At 31.8% G+C, this 19,830-nt stretch overlaps 2 protein-coding genes across 2 annotated transcripts; both read right to left on the bottom strand.

The window, feature by feature from the left end:
* Nucleotides 1-6,065: 6,065 nt before the first annotated feature.
* On the bottom strand, nt 6,066-8,373 carry LOC133174664 (uncharacterized). The gene is made up of 4 exons (XM_061309755.1): nt 8,276-8,373; nt 7,200-7,323; nt 6,777-6,847; nt 6,066-6,416 (listed from the first exon to the last, which is right to left on the bottom strand). Exons 1-4 carry the CDS (start codon nt 8,343-8,345, stop codon nt 6,196-6,198), a joined length of 486 nt encoding a protein of 161 aa, XP_061165739.1. The 5' UTR covers nt 8,346-8,373; the 3' UTR covers nt 6,066-6,195.
* Nucleotides 8,374-12,917: 4,544 nt separating this feature from the next.
* LOC133174621 (uncharacterized) lies at nt 12,918-17,276 on the bottom strand. Its single transcript, XM_061309721.1, has 3 exons — nt 17,125-17,276; nt 14,188-14,258; nt 12,918-13,105 (listed from the first exon to the last, which is right to left on the bottom strand). Exons 1-3 carry the CDS (start codon nt 17,274-17,276, stop codon nt 12,918-12,920), a joined length of 411 nt encoding a protein of 136 aa, XP_061165705.1.
* Nucleotides 17,277-19,830: the final 2,554 nt, after the last annotated feature.

Genomic DNA, 19,830 nt, shown 5'->3' with positions numbered 1-19,830 from the left:
CATATTAGAAAACATTATGAAGAACTTCTTTCTGAGTCAGAATATTACATTGTTACTTGTGCTTTAAAAAATGAACAAGAGCTATCTTTTTTTTAAGGTGAAATATCCCTCTGATAAGAGAGATAACTTTCCAAGGAAATTAATCCAAGGAATTCAATGACTTGTCTTACCAGAGTTTAATAATGAGGACCATTATATAGTCAACTTATTCAACTCTGAACTATGTTACAAATATCAATTTCTATTTTCTATTTTCAATATTTTAATAATTACATATAATAGTTTACCTAAAACATTTATACTCAGTTCCTTTAAATTGTTAAAATTGAGATATTTCTATCTCTTAACATAAAATTCTTTTAATTGTTACAGGTTATCAGATGCAGAATTTCTATAATCAATTAATTAATTTTTTTTTAACTAAAAAAATATTTTGAATAACGATAACTCCTGTAGATGGATGCATTTTTATTTTACAAGCATAGAAAACAATGTAAAATTCTGATTTAAAAAGCAAAGCTTCATTATGTTTTCTAATGTGAATTAGATTGGTATGATAGTAAATATTTTTTTCAAATATACCTCATATTTTTATTTTTATGGTGAGATAAAAATTATTGATCTTTCTATTCACCATATCAAATTTTCTTCATATCATGATTAGACATAATATTCATTTCTGAAAAAGTAAGCAACGCTTCATACTTCAAACTATTTTCCATTTGAATGTAATGCTATTGTTGTTGATAAAATCAATGTTGGGAATTAAAAAAAAATGGTGAAATTTGGAGCAGAGGGATATTTCACCTTAAATCTTTTTTTACTAGAAAAAAAATGTACCACTAATAATTGTACATGATGCATTATTGCAGTTCTAAAATCCTTCAAAACAAGATACAACTGTTTCAGTTTGTTGGAGTAAAAAAAAATTGGATGTAAATTGTTTTAGGTCAAATATAATCAAAAGAAAATATAACTAATAAAAGTCAACGTTTCCGTTCTGTGGTGGTTTTGCTGGAATTGACTATTCAAAGGTCTCCACTACTACTACTGTGCACTCTGTTATATATGACAAGCTATGAGCAATTTCAGATTATTTACTTGGGAAGTTATTTCTCTTATCAGAGGGTCGGTAACCCTTAATGAAAGTATTCCAGTTCAATATTCTAAAAAAAATCTAATAAAATATCGCTTTAAATAAAAAAGAGGCGTACTCCAACAAAATTGGGACAATATTAAGTAAATCTGTTTTTCAAATGGCCCACGTTAAATGTACATTTTTTTACCATATTCAAATACATGTACTAGTATAATTACTTGTTTCCCCCAAAAAAGTTTGTATTATTCAACATCACACATATTTTTTCTATAAATCAAAAGTATCTATACCCTATGCTGAGGCATTTTAATGTTCTGCTACGGATTTTACACGAAAGGACAGCACTAAATAGTTCCGGAACAGCAATGGCAGCCCAGAGAATGTCCGGACAATCAAGATCACCGTGACAAGTCAAGTCTACGTGTCTGCTAAATTCTACCATTTGAGAAAACAATAAATTATATCTTCAGTAATTTTTATTATATTCTTTGTTACAAATTATAATTGACTGCATTGGATTTAAATGTTACAGTAAAGATTCAGAGACCTTACATTAGTGTGTTGTTAATTGATACATGTTGTATATAATAAATATTCTGTATATGCTTTATTTAGCAAATAATATGAAACCACACAAATCCATACATATACATCAGACTATAAGAATTTTGATCATACATTTATTGAAAAAAAAGTCATTCGATTTTCGGTTGTTTTCTGTATCATTACGAACTTCTTGCATTTCAAGTGTAAATGACAAAGACAAGTAACTTCACAATGAATGTTGCTTGAACAGATGGATAGAATAATGTTCGTTAAAGTGCTTAAGTAGAAAATCAATGTAGAAACGAACATCAATTTTGTTTTTTCACTGTTCATTATCTTCGCGTTTTCTTTAATTTTTGTACTTAACGTGCCATAAATCTCCTCTCATGAGTCGTGTACACAGTGTTTCTACGTATTTCTCTTAATTACGTAATCTTGCAAACGCCTATGATTTTATTCACTGTGAAATTGGGCATTATCCCATCAGTCAACAGTTTAATGCAGTAAAGAGTGGCCATTGAAAATGGGAAAGAAAGCTAGATCTTACAGAATTTCTTGTGTGGATCGTACATAGATTTTTAAAAAATGACGGGAATTATTTTAATACCGATTTCTTTTGCATATTTTTTTTTTTCAAATAAAACAATGAAATAGGAAAATCCTGAATACTGGTAAGTAATCAGAAAAAAAATGATACCTCTAAAAATTGTCTGAGAAGTGAACTTGAATCCCTAAAATGTATTGAAATTATCAAAAACGATGATACATTTGTTGATGCATATATAATGCATCGCTTAGCTTAACATGAAGAAAATATATTTAATTAACGAGAATGTATTTTGAACAGGGAGTTCCAGCAATCGAAATAAGTCAGAACAAGTGTCTCTGTATGAGCTTCCGTACTGAACTGCATTTGTTAGTGTTTATATATATATATATATATATATATATATATATATATGTATATATATATATATATATATATATATATATATATATATATATATATATATATATATATATATATATATATATATATATATATATATATATATATATATATATATATATATATATATATATATATATAAGGGATGGCAATCGAATACAGAATTATTGCTAATCGGTTAACCGAAAGACGTTCTGACTGATTAATCGGTTAATCGTATCAAAATACACATTTTCCTTATATTTTATTTTTCGAGTAAACTCTAGTTATATATACAAGAAAACTGAAAAAGGCGTTAATGCTTGATTAGTACTATATATTATATTTTATTTCAATTTCGAACGGCAAGAAAAAAATAAGGAAACCATGAAACATCTCTTAAATATCGCAGAAATTGATATTGTTACAACACAAGGTCATTGTGCATTGTCACCATAAACAGAAACTGAAATAATTTACAATGTTTGTTTGAAAATATAATTTGATAGATAACTGCGAAGGATAGACGGGGGTATGATACACATTGCAATCATTTAAATCATTTAACAGAACTCAACAAAGATTTAATTGATATCATAATTAAGACAGGCTGGGTAACGACATGGTATTTAAACAGCAATTAACACTTCGCAAAGTGACCAATTACCCCCAACAAATTCAATATTAAGAGTCTTAATTAAATTATTTACCTCCAAATCAGCCGAATTAAATATGGAAACGTTATAACTTATCAATATTCAAGGTTTTTTTTAACATTGTAAATCGTGTTTTAAGAAAATTTTCACCTATTTTAATTTTTTCCCGACTAACCGATTACAGATTTTCTAACCGATTACCATCGTTCCGACCGAGTAACCGGTTAACCGATTGCAAATTGCCATCCCTAATATATATATATATATATAAAGAAAGCGAGAGAGAGAGAGAGGGAGAGAGAGAGAACGAGAGAGAGTGAAATTGTAGTTAAAGTCCATGGTATAGGCGGGTTATAAATTAAAATTAAATCCAAGTAAAACAAACAAGTTCACATTACAAATTAAATGTGAACTTGTTTGTTTATCTTGGATTTAATATATATATATATATAGGTGACGGGAGACAGGATCTCTTGAATTTCCGAAAAGATTCAAACAAACAACGGTGTGTGGGAAGCAGTCTTATTTCCTCTTGATTACAGAAAATGTTATTTTTAATTTAAAAAATGTAATAACTTTTACTTTTTCTGATTATTCTACAATTTTTGAGATTGGTCACTTTTCGTTTTCTTCGTTTTATATTTATATATATATATATATATATATATATATATATATATATATATATATATATATATATATATATATATATATATATATATATATATATATATATATATATATAATCAGGCCCAGTTCTCGTGTCACAACCAGGAGATCGCTACATCGTTCTTAACCATTTGAAAGATAGGTGGAAATCAGCCATCTTAACGGCAAGACAAACGAATGGGACCCCATGGTTGTCCGACATCACCAAAAACGGACCACAAGCGACTTATGGAGGTACAATTACGTGCCAGACGTTCAAGAGAGGTTTAGTGCTGACCAAAAGACATCGAACAACCCTTGTCTGGGCACGAATTTACCAGAGCTGACTGGAAATACTCTTCGTTAACGAGACAAAAGTTAATTAAGTTACGGAGTCCAGTTAGTAGAAGAAAAGTGTTTTGCTGGCGAGGAGAATGTCATATAGTGCTGTCTGTTTTGAGGAGATGGGCAAGTTTGGTGGAGTTGGAACTATCATGGCGTGAGCAGTAGTATTGATGCACACGAAAACTCAGGTTATTCGTATTAATTTAACGATTGTCTTACAGCAGGGAGGTATCAGAATGACATTTATAGACTTGCCCCGCACGACACAACTTACGTACAGCAACATGATTCTACCTCAATCAAGATAATGTTACCTACCACAGCGCTAGAACAATCAACAGTTTCTTGCAGCAAACAACATCCGCGTTATGCCATGGCCAGCAAAATCCTCGGATTTCAGTCACATTCAACACATTTAGGATTTGGTGAAAATAGATGTCAAAACCTTCTCTCCTTCACACAATATTAACCTATGCAATAGACGTGGCAGCAAAAAAGCAGTCTGCTATTCAGAGATATTATACTTTCATGTAAATTAGTTGAACCTGATTCGTCGAGAAACATTTGTTAAAAACACTATTACCCGCTGAATCATGAAGCCACGCCCTCCAGCGTATCAACAGTCAACATTGCTTGACGACGGGTGTTATTTCAAAAAATATTGACTGCGCAGAATTCATGCGCGCAAGGTTCACTGTAATATGTATTTGCATAAAAATATGCAATATGCAGTATAAGATTATTATATTACATGTAGTTGAGTGTAACATTGAAAATTTTCACCCCTCGACAACCATTGTCAACTTCGGCTGCGCCTCGGTTGACAATGGTTTTCTTGGGGTGAAAATTTTCAATGTTACACTCAACTACATGCAATATTTATATAGTATATTATATCCACAGTCAACCTTGTCTTGCTATAATAAGAGACAACTGTGGTCATACTTCGTACTTCTTGGTAAATTTTTATTTTGAGTGTGTGTCATATCGCGGGGGGGGGGGGGGGGGGGGGGGGGGGTCATTGCTTTGAAGTCTTATGAGATACTTAATTACTTACATGTACCAGAGATTTATGCGACATCCAAATGAAACATTTCGTGAATAAAAGCTTTACATATCGTTAATTAAAAAAAATAATAATAAATTTTATTAAAAAAAAATAAATAAATGAACACTTAGAACATAAGCGTGAAAATATTAGTCGTTCGTCCACAGTGATCAAAATTTCAAAATATTGTCTTAAAATAGCCCCAACAACAACCACATCAATGTCATTTTATTATCCGAAATACGTCAATGATCTACATGTACATTATACTTATACATTTATTCGTGCAATAAATGAACATATGAGTAAAATGTATTGTTTAGAACAGATATAAATATAAAAGTGGTGCAAACATTCTGTCCATTCATTCACAATTTATGCATTTATACTGCGAAATCCTCTGATAAGGATAAAAGGTATAGGATTGTGATACAATGCGTGTGTGCGATAGAGAGGAAACGTATCATGAAATGAAAAAAAAAAAAACAAAAACAAAAACAAAAAAAAAACAACATAAAACTAAACAAAAGTCAACATATGTTAAAGTGTCTTATGGGCGTGATACAGAATTTTAACCCACGACTCTCAATATGAGTCTGGTAGCGGGGATCTGGGGATTGAATTGGATTATTAAAAAATGATGTTGCTGATGCAAGATGTGATTTTACGAAAATATGATGTAGCTTTGGCATAGAGATAATAATGAAAATATACATTTATAACTGCAATATACATTTATACCTTGTTTATCATTTACAATTATATAAATTGTAAATGATAAACAAAGTAGCTCTGTCCAACGCTGTCTGATGAGAAGCAAAGTAATTATTTGTTCGTGTCCAACTTTACCGTAACGTATCACGATTACAGAGATAGGTATTTTTTAATATAGATGACAATGTCATATCATTTTTTCTTCCACTGCCTACAACTTAATTTTGTTATCTGCTGTGTCTTGGGGTGCACCGAAACCTTGTCCATTTGTCTGTTGTTGTCCGTAACCTTGCCCGTAAGCTGGAGGTTGTCCATATGTTTGTTGTCCATAAGCCTGAGGTTGTCCATATGTTGTTTGTTGTCCAATTGCAACTACTTGCTGTTGTTGTCCGTAAACAACTGCTGGAGGCGGCACCTGGCGCCTTCGGCGATCTGTACAAGTAGAATAAAACATCATCCGGGTAGGCAATATTTAACTTTTTCTTCCTTCTTTTTTTTACTTTTACTTTTTTTTTTACTTTTTCCATTGCGTGCATAATGTTTCAAAATTAAACAAAAAACAGAAAGAAGAAAGGAAAAAAGAAAGAAATGTTAAACAAGGGTTCGGTTTTCCCTCCAGACATTATACTTTTCAGATTAACGATTGCTAGTATAGGCTTTTGAAGTCATTTTAGAAAATGAAAATGAAAAAAATCAAAGAAATATTGTAATTGTAAAAGTTCTTTATACAAATAAATCACTGAATGTACAATGTATTGTTTCTGTATATGTTGGATGAACGTTTATACTTACTGTAGCACACACAGCATACGATGCAGCTAATGATAAGAACCACTCCTCCGACGATAGGACCAACTATTGTCCTGATTAAAAAAAGATCTTTCATGCATATCTACCTTTACCTGTGTATTAACATTTATTCCCCGAGGGGATTTTTCTTTCCTTCTTCATGAAAATAAATTTAAAAATTATTATCTGTTAAAAGACACAGTTATGTCCCCCTTGTGAAGAGACATATTACTATAACGGAAGATTCTGCTGAATATTGATATTTACTATAAAGAGTAATCACCCTTTAATTCAGTCATTTTATTATCTAAATTTTGACAACGCATTCCTAATCTGAATTAAAAAATAAGATTTATGCATGTATATTCTACTCCCAAAAATGTCAAGTATCTTAGTTTTACATACATATATAGCTAATCTCCTTACCCAATACTTATACAGTTGATAGTCCCTGTACAGACAGTACCCCACGGACAGCAGTATCTTGTACCAGTACAGCAATGATAGCTCGACAATGGACACTGGCTATCGGAGTAACATGTCTCATAAGCTAAAATTGTATAGGACATGACCTATCATATGCAGAGAAAAAATGGGTATAAATCGATATATAGCTAGAGGAATTGCAGGCAATAACATGCGATGGTAGGATTAATGATATGCCTTATATTTCTATAGAGTGGCTATTAGACATTAAATTTTAATTATCTAAAATTAGAGAGAGCGAATTACATTTTTAATATCAGGAAATACATGTATACACGTATATCTATCGATCGATTTTCCTAAACAAATTCTTTAAGCGCAGTGTCTTCAACTAAAACTCATTTTCAAAATAGCACTTCAAAAAATCAATTTGACAATTAGAATTTGTAGAATGTAGTTCCAAAAGTGCACCCATTCTTTTATAATGACAAACTCAATTAAAGAAACAGAGTAATAATTATAATTATGTATTTTAGTTCTCTAATGAATTTTGTCATAATACACATGATTAAAAAATGACAAACGTTTTATTCTTGCAAAAACGTTACACATGCATAAAGTAATAAATCTTTTTTACAATAACATGGCAGTATGAAACGTTTTAATAAAATTTGTTATCCCCTTTCTTCGATAATAACCCAGTTTGAATTTCCCGAAGAATTATATTTCAACAAAATCATTTCTAGCTGTTAGAAGTAGGTTACTAGGAATTTATAACACTGAATACGCTATGATTGATCCCTCCCATGTAAATTGTGTAAATTGTGCCATGTGTATTCCGTGACCCAAATAACATTCTCTTGTCCCAGTATCACTAAGCAGACCTTTCCATAATAAATAACATCATACTAACAAATTAACTTGAATAACGTTTCTACTTTTTTTAAATCACAATAAATTAAATATTTTCATGAATTACTTGGTCATAAACATACGAGAAACAGGAGATAAATGAGTCTGAATTAAACATAAATTAAAATTTAAACATAAATTAAAACTGTAAAACAAATTCTTACCGTCTGTTACTGTAAAAAGGTAGATAAAACAAAATATAAGTATCATCAACACAATTTTGCAGGTATCCATAATGATTCTTAATGGCGAATGTATTTTGATTTTGCAATAACCTGTACACATGGATCATTGTTGTGGAATTTTTAAGGTGCAGTCATCTTATCTGCGTAGTAATAAACTTTGAAATATAATTTTGAACCCGGATATTTATTAGGTTGTTTTTCCACTTCAGAAATATGTTTCTAAAGAGGAGTTTCGATCAATTAAAAAAAAACAGCTGATAAAAGTAAATATGGTAAACTTTGAAGATTATATTGCATGTCGCTCTGTTTGTTTGATACATCTACATAATTATTTTTACTGGATTTTTCTTGATGTAGCAATGGAAGTTATGTATTGGTAAAAAAAATATTTTACGTATTTATTGGGAGAGATGTACATGTAAAATATATGTGCCTATAGATATAATACATATACATGTATTTATTCTGTATTTTTCATAGAGCTCTAGTTAGCCTTATTGTGAGTTTATGACCCTCCAAAGTTTTTTAAGTTGTTTTGAAGAAGGCATTTAAATTAAATGTAAAATGGCTATCAAATGATTAGGACTGCATTCGGTACATTACATTTCGAATGCAGCTTACATATGAAATGAACGAAATATTTGCCTTAAACTATTTATTTTGCATGGTTTTTACAATATTGTAACAAAACATATTGTCTTGGAATGAATCTTACAGAAATAAATTATATTTAAAAGTATGTGGGTTTTTCTTATATGAATAGGAGATATAGCATAACACTGTGTTGACGTGCTTACTTGCATTAAATTTCTTAAACAGCTTGTAAACATAAACATATTTATCGTTAAACAGGGAAGTTTTTGATTAAAGGACCGGGTGTGCATTTGTTCCATTGTCATGCAAACCTGTCTGTAGAATTTACAAAATAGGCATCTGCTCGATACATTGTATTTTTTTCTTTCAGGAGACTTAAAATTTCATCAAGTACTCAAAATCGAGACCCTCGATAATTCAACTGGGTTGCGTTTTTTTCTTTAATTGTCTGGAAATACATAATAAAACTTATTACATGTACATATATATGGATTCGAGGATAGAAAGGGAGGACTTACATGACGGAAGAAAACAGAATGGCGTGTAATACATGTAAGAAACTACTGGATGTTTTTGATACGTATCCCCATTTCCCTGTAAAATCTTTGATTTTAATCATATCTTTAAAATCAAAATATTTTGACCCCAGTAGACATTTTCACAACAATACTTTTGGCGACAAAATATGCAGATGCTGGCAGCAAATATCCTCGTCGACTGCAATATGTGCCAATATGTAAGGTACACTTCGTTGCCCATTCTGCAGGGAGAGGGAATAAACCCATCTCGGCACATACTGTCGCAGGTGTCAATATGCAAAGGAAGGAAGAGTTGTTCCCCCTTTGAAGGGAAAATTTAGCTATACATGTATATTCCGTGTTTTGTTTTATTTCTAGTAAAAGTAAGCTAGAGATTTGAATAGGAAGTGAAATATGGAGTGTTGGATTACATGTACACTGTACCAGTGGCTTTGATTTGCAAAGATTTAAAATGTTAATTAATTTTTTTTTTAATCAAAGAGGGGAGCCTTTCTACTTGCTATATATCTGAAAAAGTATATGACGAAGTCTTTATTACATATGTTCATGATACATAAGTTATTCATGTAGCAATATGCCAAACCTAGTTGTGTTTTCTGTATATATATAGTACAATTCGGTAGTATCCACAGGAGAACAGGTAAAATTTAATTTGGTGCTTCATTACGGTAGGACTGGAAAGAATTTGTTAAAAGGTAAATTTGAGAATAATATTTAATATGTAGTTCTTAGCAAGTCCTGTGGATAGCTCTCTAAATATCATTATCATGCGAACACTTTGTTGCAACATGTACAGAGTGTTTCATAATATATGTCATTCATCTAAATGGACATAATCTGAATATCAAGCATGATTCCAAAAATACCAAAACACCACAGACAATCATATTAATGTAAAATCATGATATTTCAAAATATCAGGAAACTCATAATATCATGAGGTCAATGATGATGTAATCAGTGATGTAAAATTTCAGCTGTTCTCAAAATGGAGTACAACTAGCAACAAAAATTTGAATTTGTAAACTTTTATTATAAGCAGGATATCCTAAATATAGTACAGGGTGTGATGAAGAAAAATATCCTGACCAGAAAGCACTGTTTAGTTTTCATTTATTAAGGATAATTAAGAAGTTTGAACAAAATATAATGTGAAGTTGAAAGACAGTTTAAATCCTGGCCTTCCCAAAAACATCAAGAAGAAATGAGAACATAGTCAAAGTGAAGTCAATCATTGAGAAAACCTCAAGAAAGTCAGTTGGCTCAAGTTTAGGGAAATGGATTGTGACAATGCAAGTGTATCAAGTGTATCTAGAAATCTTCGATTTGAATTGAGTGTGTCTGTATACAAGATTTCAGCATTGCAGCATTTAAAACCAACTGACATTCAGAGTTGGCTGAAGTTTGCAAGATTGATTGAAAGGAAGAGCGAAAGAAGTGGACAACACTAGTAGTATACCAATAGTTCTGAAATGACACATTTATTTAAATGTATCTTTAAATACAAAAATAAATCTGCACTTTTGGGGGTTCTAAAAAGCTAGATATAAAACAAGAAATCTGTCAAGTATTCTGTGAAACGTACAAAGCAGTGGTCAGAAATTTCTGAAACACGAGTCTTTTATTAAGTTATTTAGGACAATGGTAAGGAAAACACTTTCAGTATAACATTTTAGGAAATCGTTGCCATAGAAACTGAAATGGAGAATATCGGATACTTCTAAAATAAAATAATAATTTTGAATATCTGCTGATGAAAATGATATATAAAATACTTATTTAGCTTTTGTTGTAATATTTCTTTCTGCCTTTAGATTTGTGACATATATTGTGAAACACCCTGTACATGTATATGTCCAAAAAAGGAAGAAAACTTAAACGAAATATACTTATTTTATTTCTTTAATATCCCTCCTAAGAAAAAGGGTAAGGGTTGGGGGGTGGGGGGGGGGGAGGGGCAAAAATATCACAACATTTATTTTTATTCCCAAGTGATTGTTAAGATAAATTTGAAATTAGTTAAGCAGTCTAAATTAAGATGCAAGAAAGTTTAAAAAATATTTAGTAGCAACAAAACGTGGACTATACAGAAGACAGGCAGAAGGAGGGAGGGGGGGGGGGGGCAGATAAATTACTAAAACGACAACAAACTAAGAAACAAATCTTTATTTCTAAAACTTCTCTGTAAAATGGATTTCTTCACATGTCATAGATGAGCTTTTATAATAATAATTTTAAAAAAGGAGATGAGCGGACAAGGCGAGCTAGAAAAATACCTATGGCATGCGACAAATAAGAAACTGAAAATTTAAATCTCAATTGTAGCACAATTTTCTTTGATACTTGATTGAACATTAATGTATACTTTATCTCACAAAGATAAAAAAATTCGTCTATAAAATAGCATACACACACTAAAGAGATCAATTGTAGCACACATTTCTTTGATACTTGATTGAACACTAATGTATACTTTATCTCACAAAGATAAAAATATTCGTCCATAAAATAGCATACACACACTAAGAAGATCAAAATTAATCATTTTTTCATACTATAACATATATATATATATATATATATATATATATATATATATATATATATATGAAAGGGTCTTCGCTCCAATTTTTTTCAAAGTTTATCCTCAAAATATGTGTAAAAATATACAAATTTCGGTTAACAAAAACATGGAACAAAGACCCACTGTACCTTATAAATACACTTTCTTGACACAGGTACGTACAGTATATCTTTCAGAGAAATATTTGAATTTCATTTTCTCAGGGGTCATGTCACAAACGTAAATTGCATGTAAATGCCTCTATTCGTCTATTTGTTGTGGTAGTGGTAAGCGTGTTAGTCTCTAAGACAAAAAAATGATATCAAGGTTTTTTTATTGCTTTGGTTCGAATCCCAAGAATACCACCTTTTTTAAGTCATAGAATAATTTTTGCCGAAAGAAGTTTCTCATAACTATAATTTCTTACCTTTCAATAGAATGAACTTTATCTAAATGCTAAATTCACAAGTTGAATATGATTTTTATTCTTTTGAAGCTGCAAGCATTTTGCACGCCTTGTTCGCCCATCTCCTTCAAGAATATTCTGTATGATCACATACTATTTTATGTTTTTATCAGACACATTGACAATATTTAATAAAAAATTTCCCTAATATGGTTGTTTGCAAAATATGTAGGTTAAAAACTAAAGTTTTGAATACAAGTTTTGCTCTGCTCCTATTTTGTAATGTTTAATGGACTTTTGATCTTGAATACTGTTCGTTATCTCCATATATTTCATGAATATATGTTAATGGTGAATATGGAATTAAAATTTTGAGTAACAAGTACATACAAATATAAAATTCTTAAGGCAATGTACATGCAAATTTAATAAAGAAAAGACTTTTAATATTTCAATGTAATTAACATATTATATGACCTTTAATACAAAGTATAAATGTAAAAATATATGTTTATGGCTCTACTCTCTCTCTCGTTGACATACAATATTTAAGCTTTTGCCGGTGCATGGTTGTCCGTACGCCTGCGGTTGTCCATATGGTTGTGGTTGTCCGTATGTTTGTGGTTGTCCATAAGCCTGTGGTTGTCCGTAGCCAGGTTGAGTTGTTTGAGGATTGTAAACAACACCCGGTGTCTGTTGTCTCTTTTCTGGTAAAATTTATTATTATATAAATGATTAATTCTTCCTGTATGTAAATAAGAATTAGCCCAGTTGATGCATTAGAAATAAAAACATGTAAGAGAGGCTTGGGTGAAATGAATCCATGGTTTTATTTCGTTGAACACACATTTAGATTATGAAACATTACATAATAATGTGTGTAAGCAAATTGAAAAATGAGGAATAAAACCATGCTCCAAAAACTAACTAACAAACTAACTAAATCTAAAAATTCAACTAAGCATATAATATTGGTGAGAGGAGGGCAGGCGGGACAAAAGTACAAAAAGGCCTTGCTCTTGCAAAGAAAAAAAAAAAAAAAAAAAAAAAAAAATTCAAAATTGACAAGTGCATTGTTTTCCTCAACTGATATACCGGGTACTAGAAATAGAAGACTTGTGATTGGTCAGAATGAAGTGGGGGACCATCGGAAGTCCTTGTAATTAACCGCAGCTTAATTATCATACGAAAGTATCAGTACCCTAGATAGGTGCATACATCTGGGTATTGTCAACAGTGCCAATGCCAGTAAAAGCAAAGAACTGCACTGCAGGTCTGAGTCTTACCCAGCAGGGTGTGAAAGCACAGATGTGACAGGTGTCAACAGGAGTAATTAATAAATAATTAAACAATATTTAATATACAAATTAAAAAGGAATAGGGAAAGTCATCTTCCCTATACATTAATTCAAAATCTATTGATAAGTACTTGTTATCGATTGAAATGTGGCAAGACAAATATTTACAACAAATCACGAACCAACAAAAATTAGAAATCTGAAATATTGTTTAAAACAACTTCCCATTCTTCCATTCAACAACGATTCCTTTATTTATATGATGGATGGAAGGAATAAATTTTTGTTATTGTGTTTTTAAAGTGTGATCGTTTGAAAACTGATCATTAAAGTAACTATAAATATACTCAAAGTTATAACCGTATATAATAGTTCTTGCTTTTTACATATGCATAAAATTCACCAGATAAAAAAGAATCAAGTTGCGTGTCTCCTTAATCAAAGACAATCAGGATCGAATGTAAATTATCACACGAATAACTCTAACTTACTGTAGCAGATGCAGCAAACGACGACATAGACGATGATAGCGATCAATCCGACGATAGGACCAACGATAGCTCTGGAAGGAAAGTCGATAGCAACACATTATTTATGCTTTATATTAGTCCTATAAATGTATACATAAGAGAGTTTAACCTTTGAAAATATTTGCAAATCCCAGAACATGTGAAGTCTAATTTCATCAATAATGGATCTAGGGACTGAGAGCTTAGCCATTTTATAAAGGTTAACGTAAGATGGTACAATGTACAGGTAGGCGAACATGAGTTATCTTTCCTAAGTGTGCGGATTTATTCACTCGTACATGGAATATTCGACATGTGATAAAATATACGGAAATAAATGAAATATTCTTAAATAATATGTTTTACGGTGTGACCGTTTGGGGCGAGCGCAGTTGATACACAGCTTACACTTGTGAGGTTGATCCGCCTCTTCAAACTTCAAACCGCACGAGACACAGTCTAGACTGACGTGACATGAAGTCGGAATTTACGGAGACAGCCGTGCGTTTGGTTGAACGAGACTACAGGTCTTGTGCAATATTTAATGAAATACGTTGAAGAGTAGATGCAATTATTTTTTGTTTCTTTTAAGCTCTCTACAAAGAAAGAAAAATAAACGTATCTCTTGGTACATCTTCGCTAGCCAAGGGCTTCTGATACGCTACTCCCCTCAACAGCCCTTGGCATACGGTGTTAAAAAAAGTTGGGTTTTTTTTCTCAAGTTGTGAATGGAGTTGATCGACATCGTTCGACCAATCAGCAATTGTTTTTTGTAAATGACGATATTTGCGTTCGGGATATATCTTGACTCTTTATATCGGTTATGTAAAACGCAAGTAAACAATGATCCGTAAGATAACATGCCATTCTATGAATAGCAATATGGTGTCATCCAATTTCTAAAGCAACGTGCAAAATATGTGATTAAGAATCTATACTGTAGATGTAGATTTGCATTTTTACATGTTTAAATAACAAATTAACATAACTCAATACCTTCTTGTTATTCTTTAAAAACAAAATTTTTTTAAATACGCTCTTTATTTCTGTCGATGACGCAATCTGTGCGTACCTGGTAAGAATCATGATCACGTGACAAAAACAATCCCGTCTTTTATCAGCACCGTATGCCAAGGGTTTATGAGGAGAGTAGCGTATCAGAAACCCTTGGCTAGCGAAGATGCTCTTGGTAAAGAACAATTATCCTTGGTCTTTTGTATGTTTTGTAATACTTTCGCATGGAATCCTGGTAGCGAAGGAATTCTGGGAATGTTGCACAAGAAAATTTGCCTGACGAATGTACAGATTTCATTCCAAATTGCCTATGTTCTTACACGTTAGTCTATTGAGCTCGCTAATATTTATTTCACTGGTAATTTACAATGGGTAATTATATATTAAGTCTATGTAAAAGTCGAAAAAAAAGTCGAAATGCCAGTCTATATTAACAATGTATCAATTTAAATTAATTAATTGTTGACAATCGTGGATTTATTTGAAATCAGAATAAAATTCGTTGAACTATATTATCAGATATATTTACTTTCAATATTTATTTGTATTTCGACTGAAGCAATTTGATGTTTATGTGCATTGCAAAGAATAGAGAATGGGCGGGGGGGGGGGGTATTATTATCGGGTGGAAACAGGCACGTATCGTTACACGTGGACATGCAAAAAAGACATATGTCTACAGGCTACCTTTAGATTACCGCCCCCCATTTATTCACCCAATCCAACCCTGATAGAGGATTGACTAAGGATTGAGAACAGAGCCACAGTGTAAGCAGTAACTTAAATTGCATTAAACACGTGGAATACGACATATTTCTAATCAGCTAGATCAAATGTGTGATACCATAATTTAAAGATGAATCAATATATTTAGTCGACTCTACTTGTAAGTTAGAAATCATTTTTTTTAAATTTAATAAAATACTCATACACATGTACCTATATCACTACTAAGAAATCTGCCTATATTTTCTAACTTTTTTTTATTTCAAAGTTTTGTTCTTTATTTTACCTGAACATCCAACTTAGCGCCAAGATTTATTTTCTCACAAAACTCAGGCATATCAACTTATATTCCTCGCTATTCGCTACTCCCTACTTATCTAGCTATTTTTGACAGGCCGGTACATTATACGCTAGTTGATTTCGGATGATTTTTATCCATCTAAAATACAAATATATAGATTTCTAAACAATGCACATAATTTCTCTACCTACTTTTGACAGGTATTAGATTAATATTAGATATTTGTTTGTTTGTTTGTTTAACGTCCCTTCGAGATTCTGAGAGTACGACTTAATATATAATTACCCATTGTAAATTGCAAGTGAAAGAAATATTTAAGTTTCCGTATATTTTATCACATGTCGAATATTCCATATCGGCACACTTGGGGAAAGATAACTCGTGTTCGCCTACCTGTACATTGTACCATCTAGCGTTAACCTCAGTTTATAGAAAATATTTTTGTATTAGGGCGAATCTAATTGTTGCTAAGCACAAGCATTTTGATCAATTTTAATTCTACATCGTATGCTGACAATTACTTTTTTTACACTGATAGAAACATAACCATATGTATCATTAAAAAAAATGAAGATAATCTACGTCTGAAGACATTTCATTTAATCGATTATTTAGCAATCTCTCTCTCTCTCTCTCTCTCTCTCTCTCTCTCTCTCTCTCTCGTACGTAAATTTGATGTACATTAGTGTTAGTCAAAATATAACCACAAAATGAACATTTCCTACTGGTACGGTGTACATGATTATCTTTGGATAACTTTTTAAATTTTGAAATGATTGTCAAGAGTGGTCTTAGCACAAAAATTACACCCAGAAAAAAAAAACTATAATAAGCAAGATATTTAACATCACAGTTTGTATTAATAAATCTATACGTACCCGATACTAATACAGGTTGCAGTTCCGGTACAAATGTACCCGGAAGGACAACACCAAATATTTCCGGAACAGCAATGATAAAATGAGAGCGGACAGTCACTATCACTGCTACAGGTGCCATCTGAATCCAGTGCTGAAAAATCAAAATACATCTAATACATGCGTGATTTATTTTAAATTCTTTACATTGGTTAAGATAGGATTCAGTCATATCCTCCGTCCATTGAAATACATGTAACACGTTTTTGTAAAGATGATATATTCACAGCCGATTTATTCTTTTTTTTTATTTGGTAAAATAAAAAAAAAATATGTCATGGCATTATTCACTTAAAGTTTCCCATTAAACATATTTAATTTCCTGCTTTAGATATATGATCCCTACCATTATCTGCGGAAACACGTATATATTAATTAATAATATGCATAATTCACATAAAAGAATAACAAACTTTTTGTGTCATCGACAAATAATATTCTTGTGGAATTTGTACAAAGTAAGCATAGTAATTTTCATAAACCCTCTGCTCACTCGTAAAAAAAGTCGTCCGCGTGGCGCAGTGGTTAGAGCATTCGCTCTAGAGTCGCAGAGTTAGGAGCTGATCATTACGTCGCAGGATCCAATCCCACTGTGGGACGTGGAGACCGTTCCTTCGGATGAGACCGTATAAATCGAGGTCCCGTGTCGCAGTACGTGCTGGCACGAAAAAGATCCCTCACTGTTCAATGGCCCTGAGTGCCTAGTATAGGTCAAAATTTGCAGCTTTCCACCTGCACGTGGTGGCGTCTCCATATGAGTGAAAAATTCTCGAGAGGGACGTTAAACATAAACAAAGAAAACATTCACATAAAATGATGCTTGAACCTCAATGATTTTCCCAAAGAAATGTATTTTAAAAGTAAATTACAAACAATTGTAGCATAGTTGTAGGGCAAAATTGGACAAAAACGATACTTCAACTTGGCAAATCTAGAAAAAGATACTGGACATTTATGTCATTAAGAGTTATCTCTCTTATCAGAACATCAATGGACCTTAAGCATTTTCTTCACAAATACGCACACACCTCACATGAGATATACAGTTCATCTATACAACATAACAACTATATGTAATTCAACAAATACACTTCCTACCATTCTTCCAGATTACATGTAATTTGTTCCATCAAAATATGGAAATACGTGTAAAACCCTTCATCTCATTTTGATAATTACATTCACTAAATGATAGAAAGAAATACTAAATATGATATCATATGACATTTAAATTTTGCAAAAAAAAAGAGTTAACAAATACAAAATGGTAGGATTTATGTCACTGTAATCATGGTTTTCATAATGTTTTACACACATGTAAAGTTCAGCATTTTCAAATTTTCATTGATGGTTTAAAGAAAACAAGAGGCCCATCGGCCACAGTACTCACCTGTGTCACCTTCACTATGCTGTTCTTCAAAAAAAGATTTTGAAATAAAAATATTATGAATCATCACAATTTATAGATGCTAGAATATTTATAAGACTAATCAAGGCCCTGCTGTTCTTGTGAAGACTTTTAAAACTTTTACCCCTATATAATCCCATGTAAAACTTTGATCCCCCAGGGGGGATGATTTGAATTAAATCTACACGATGTCAGGAAGCGTTCACATAATTGTAATCCTTTCTGACCCTGTGATTCTTGAAAAGAAGATTTTTAATTGACCCAAACACAAGTCCTCTAATTCATTTATAAAACAAAAAATTACGAAGTCCAGTTAGCAGGAGAAAAGTGTATTGTCGACGAGGAGAACGTCATAATGCTGTCTGTTTTGAGGTGATGGGCATGATCGATAGTGGTGGTACTAGATGTATCATGGTCTGAGCCGGAGTATTGATGCACATGAAAACTCAGTATAATCTTATTAACGGTGGTGTTACAACAATTAGGTATTGGAATGACATTCTTACATTAGTCCTTGTCCCGCATGCCACAGTTAACAGAGGTATGATTAAAGAACAAAATAATGCACCCTGTAACAGTAAAAAGTTCTAGAACAACTTATTAAGTTATCAACTTATCAAACTGTTAATAACAGTTTCTTACAGCAAAAACACCCACTTAATGCCGTGGCCAGCTAATTCCTCGGATTTCAAACCTATTGAACACATTTGGGAGTTGGTGAAAGAAAATATTAAAACCTTCTCTCCTCAACACAATATCAGCTTATGGAAAATAGGTGTGGCGGCAGATAGGTCAGATTAATCAGAGGCTTCTTGGTTGGTGAATTCTTTATTGGGGGTTATGTTTTATTTATATTTCTTTTTTCGGGGGGGGGGATGTCTTATTTACTTATTTATTTATATTTCTTTTTTTTTAGGGGGGGGGGCATGTCTGGGGTCATTCCTTTGAGTTCGTATTAGATACTTACCAGAGATTCATGCAACATCCAAATGAAACATGTAGTGAGTAAAAGATCGTTTGCGTTTAATTCAAATATATGGTGAATAGTTAGATCATTGACGTGAAAATGCCAGTCTATTCATCCAGAGCGATCCCAAACCTTAGTCAACAAGTTTTTTTTCCCTTTTATTAAAATCATAATAAGTCACAAACATATCATAATATCAATATTAACGTCATATCAGATATTAGTATTAGGTAAAAATATACAAAGATGCATAGTAGTGCATAGTAGTCAATATCATTATGATATATATATA

This window comes from Saccostrea echinata, unplaced genomic scaffold (genome assembly GCF_033153115.1).
Source record: "Saccostrea echinata isolate AGI-Se365-2 ecotype Australia unplaced genomic scaffold, CSIRO_AGI_Sech_v1 ptg000058l, whole genome shotgun sequence".
Taxonomy (NCBI): domain Eukaryota; kingdom Metazoa; phylum Mollusca; class Bivalvia; order Ostreida; family Ostreidae; genus Saccostrea; species Saccostrea echinata.
The sequence above is the reverse complement of the archived record's forward strand: the minus strand, read 5'-3'. Positions and strand labels throughout refer to the sequence as shown.

Bases quoted from the DNA above. Each gene is read 5' to 3' on its own strand.
- LOC133174664 (XM_061309755.1), bottom strand. From the start codon at position 8,345: ATGGATACCTGCAAAATTGTGTTGATGATACTTATATTTTGTTTTATC. The intron at 7,324-8,275 runs GTAAGAATTTGT...ATACAATTTTAG, and splicing joins CCTTTTTACAGTAACAGACG to CTTATGAGACATGTTACTCC. The intron at 6,848-7,199 runs GTAAGGAGATTA...TTTTTTAATCAG, and splicing joins ATCAACTGTATAAGTATTGG to GACAATAGTTGGTCCTATCG.
- LOC133174621 (XM_061309721.1), bottom strand. From the start codon at position 17,276: ATGTATTTTGATTTTTCAGCACTGGATTCAGATGGCACCTGTAGCAGT. The intron at 14,259-17,124 runs GTACGTATAGAT...CTTTCCTTCCAG, and splicing joins GCAACCTGTATTAGTATCGG to AGCTATCGTTGGTCCTATCG. The intron at 13,106-14,187 runs GTAAGTTAGAGT...AAATTTTACCAG, and splicing joins CGTTTGCTGCATCTGCTACA to AAAAGAGACAACAGACACCG.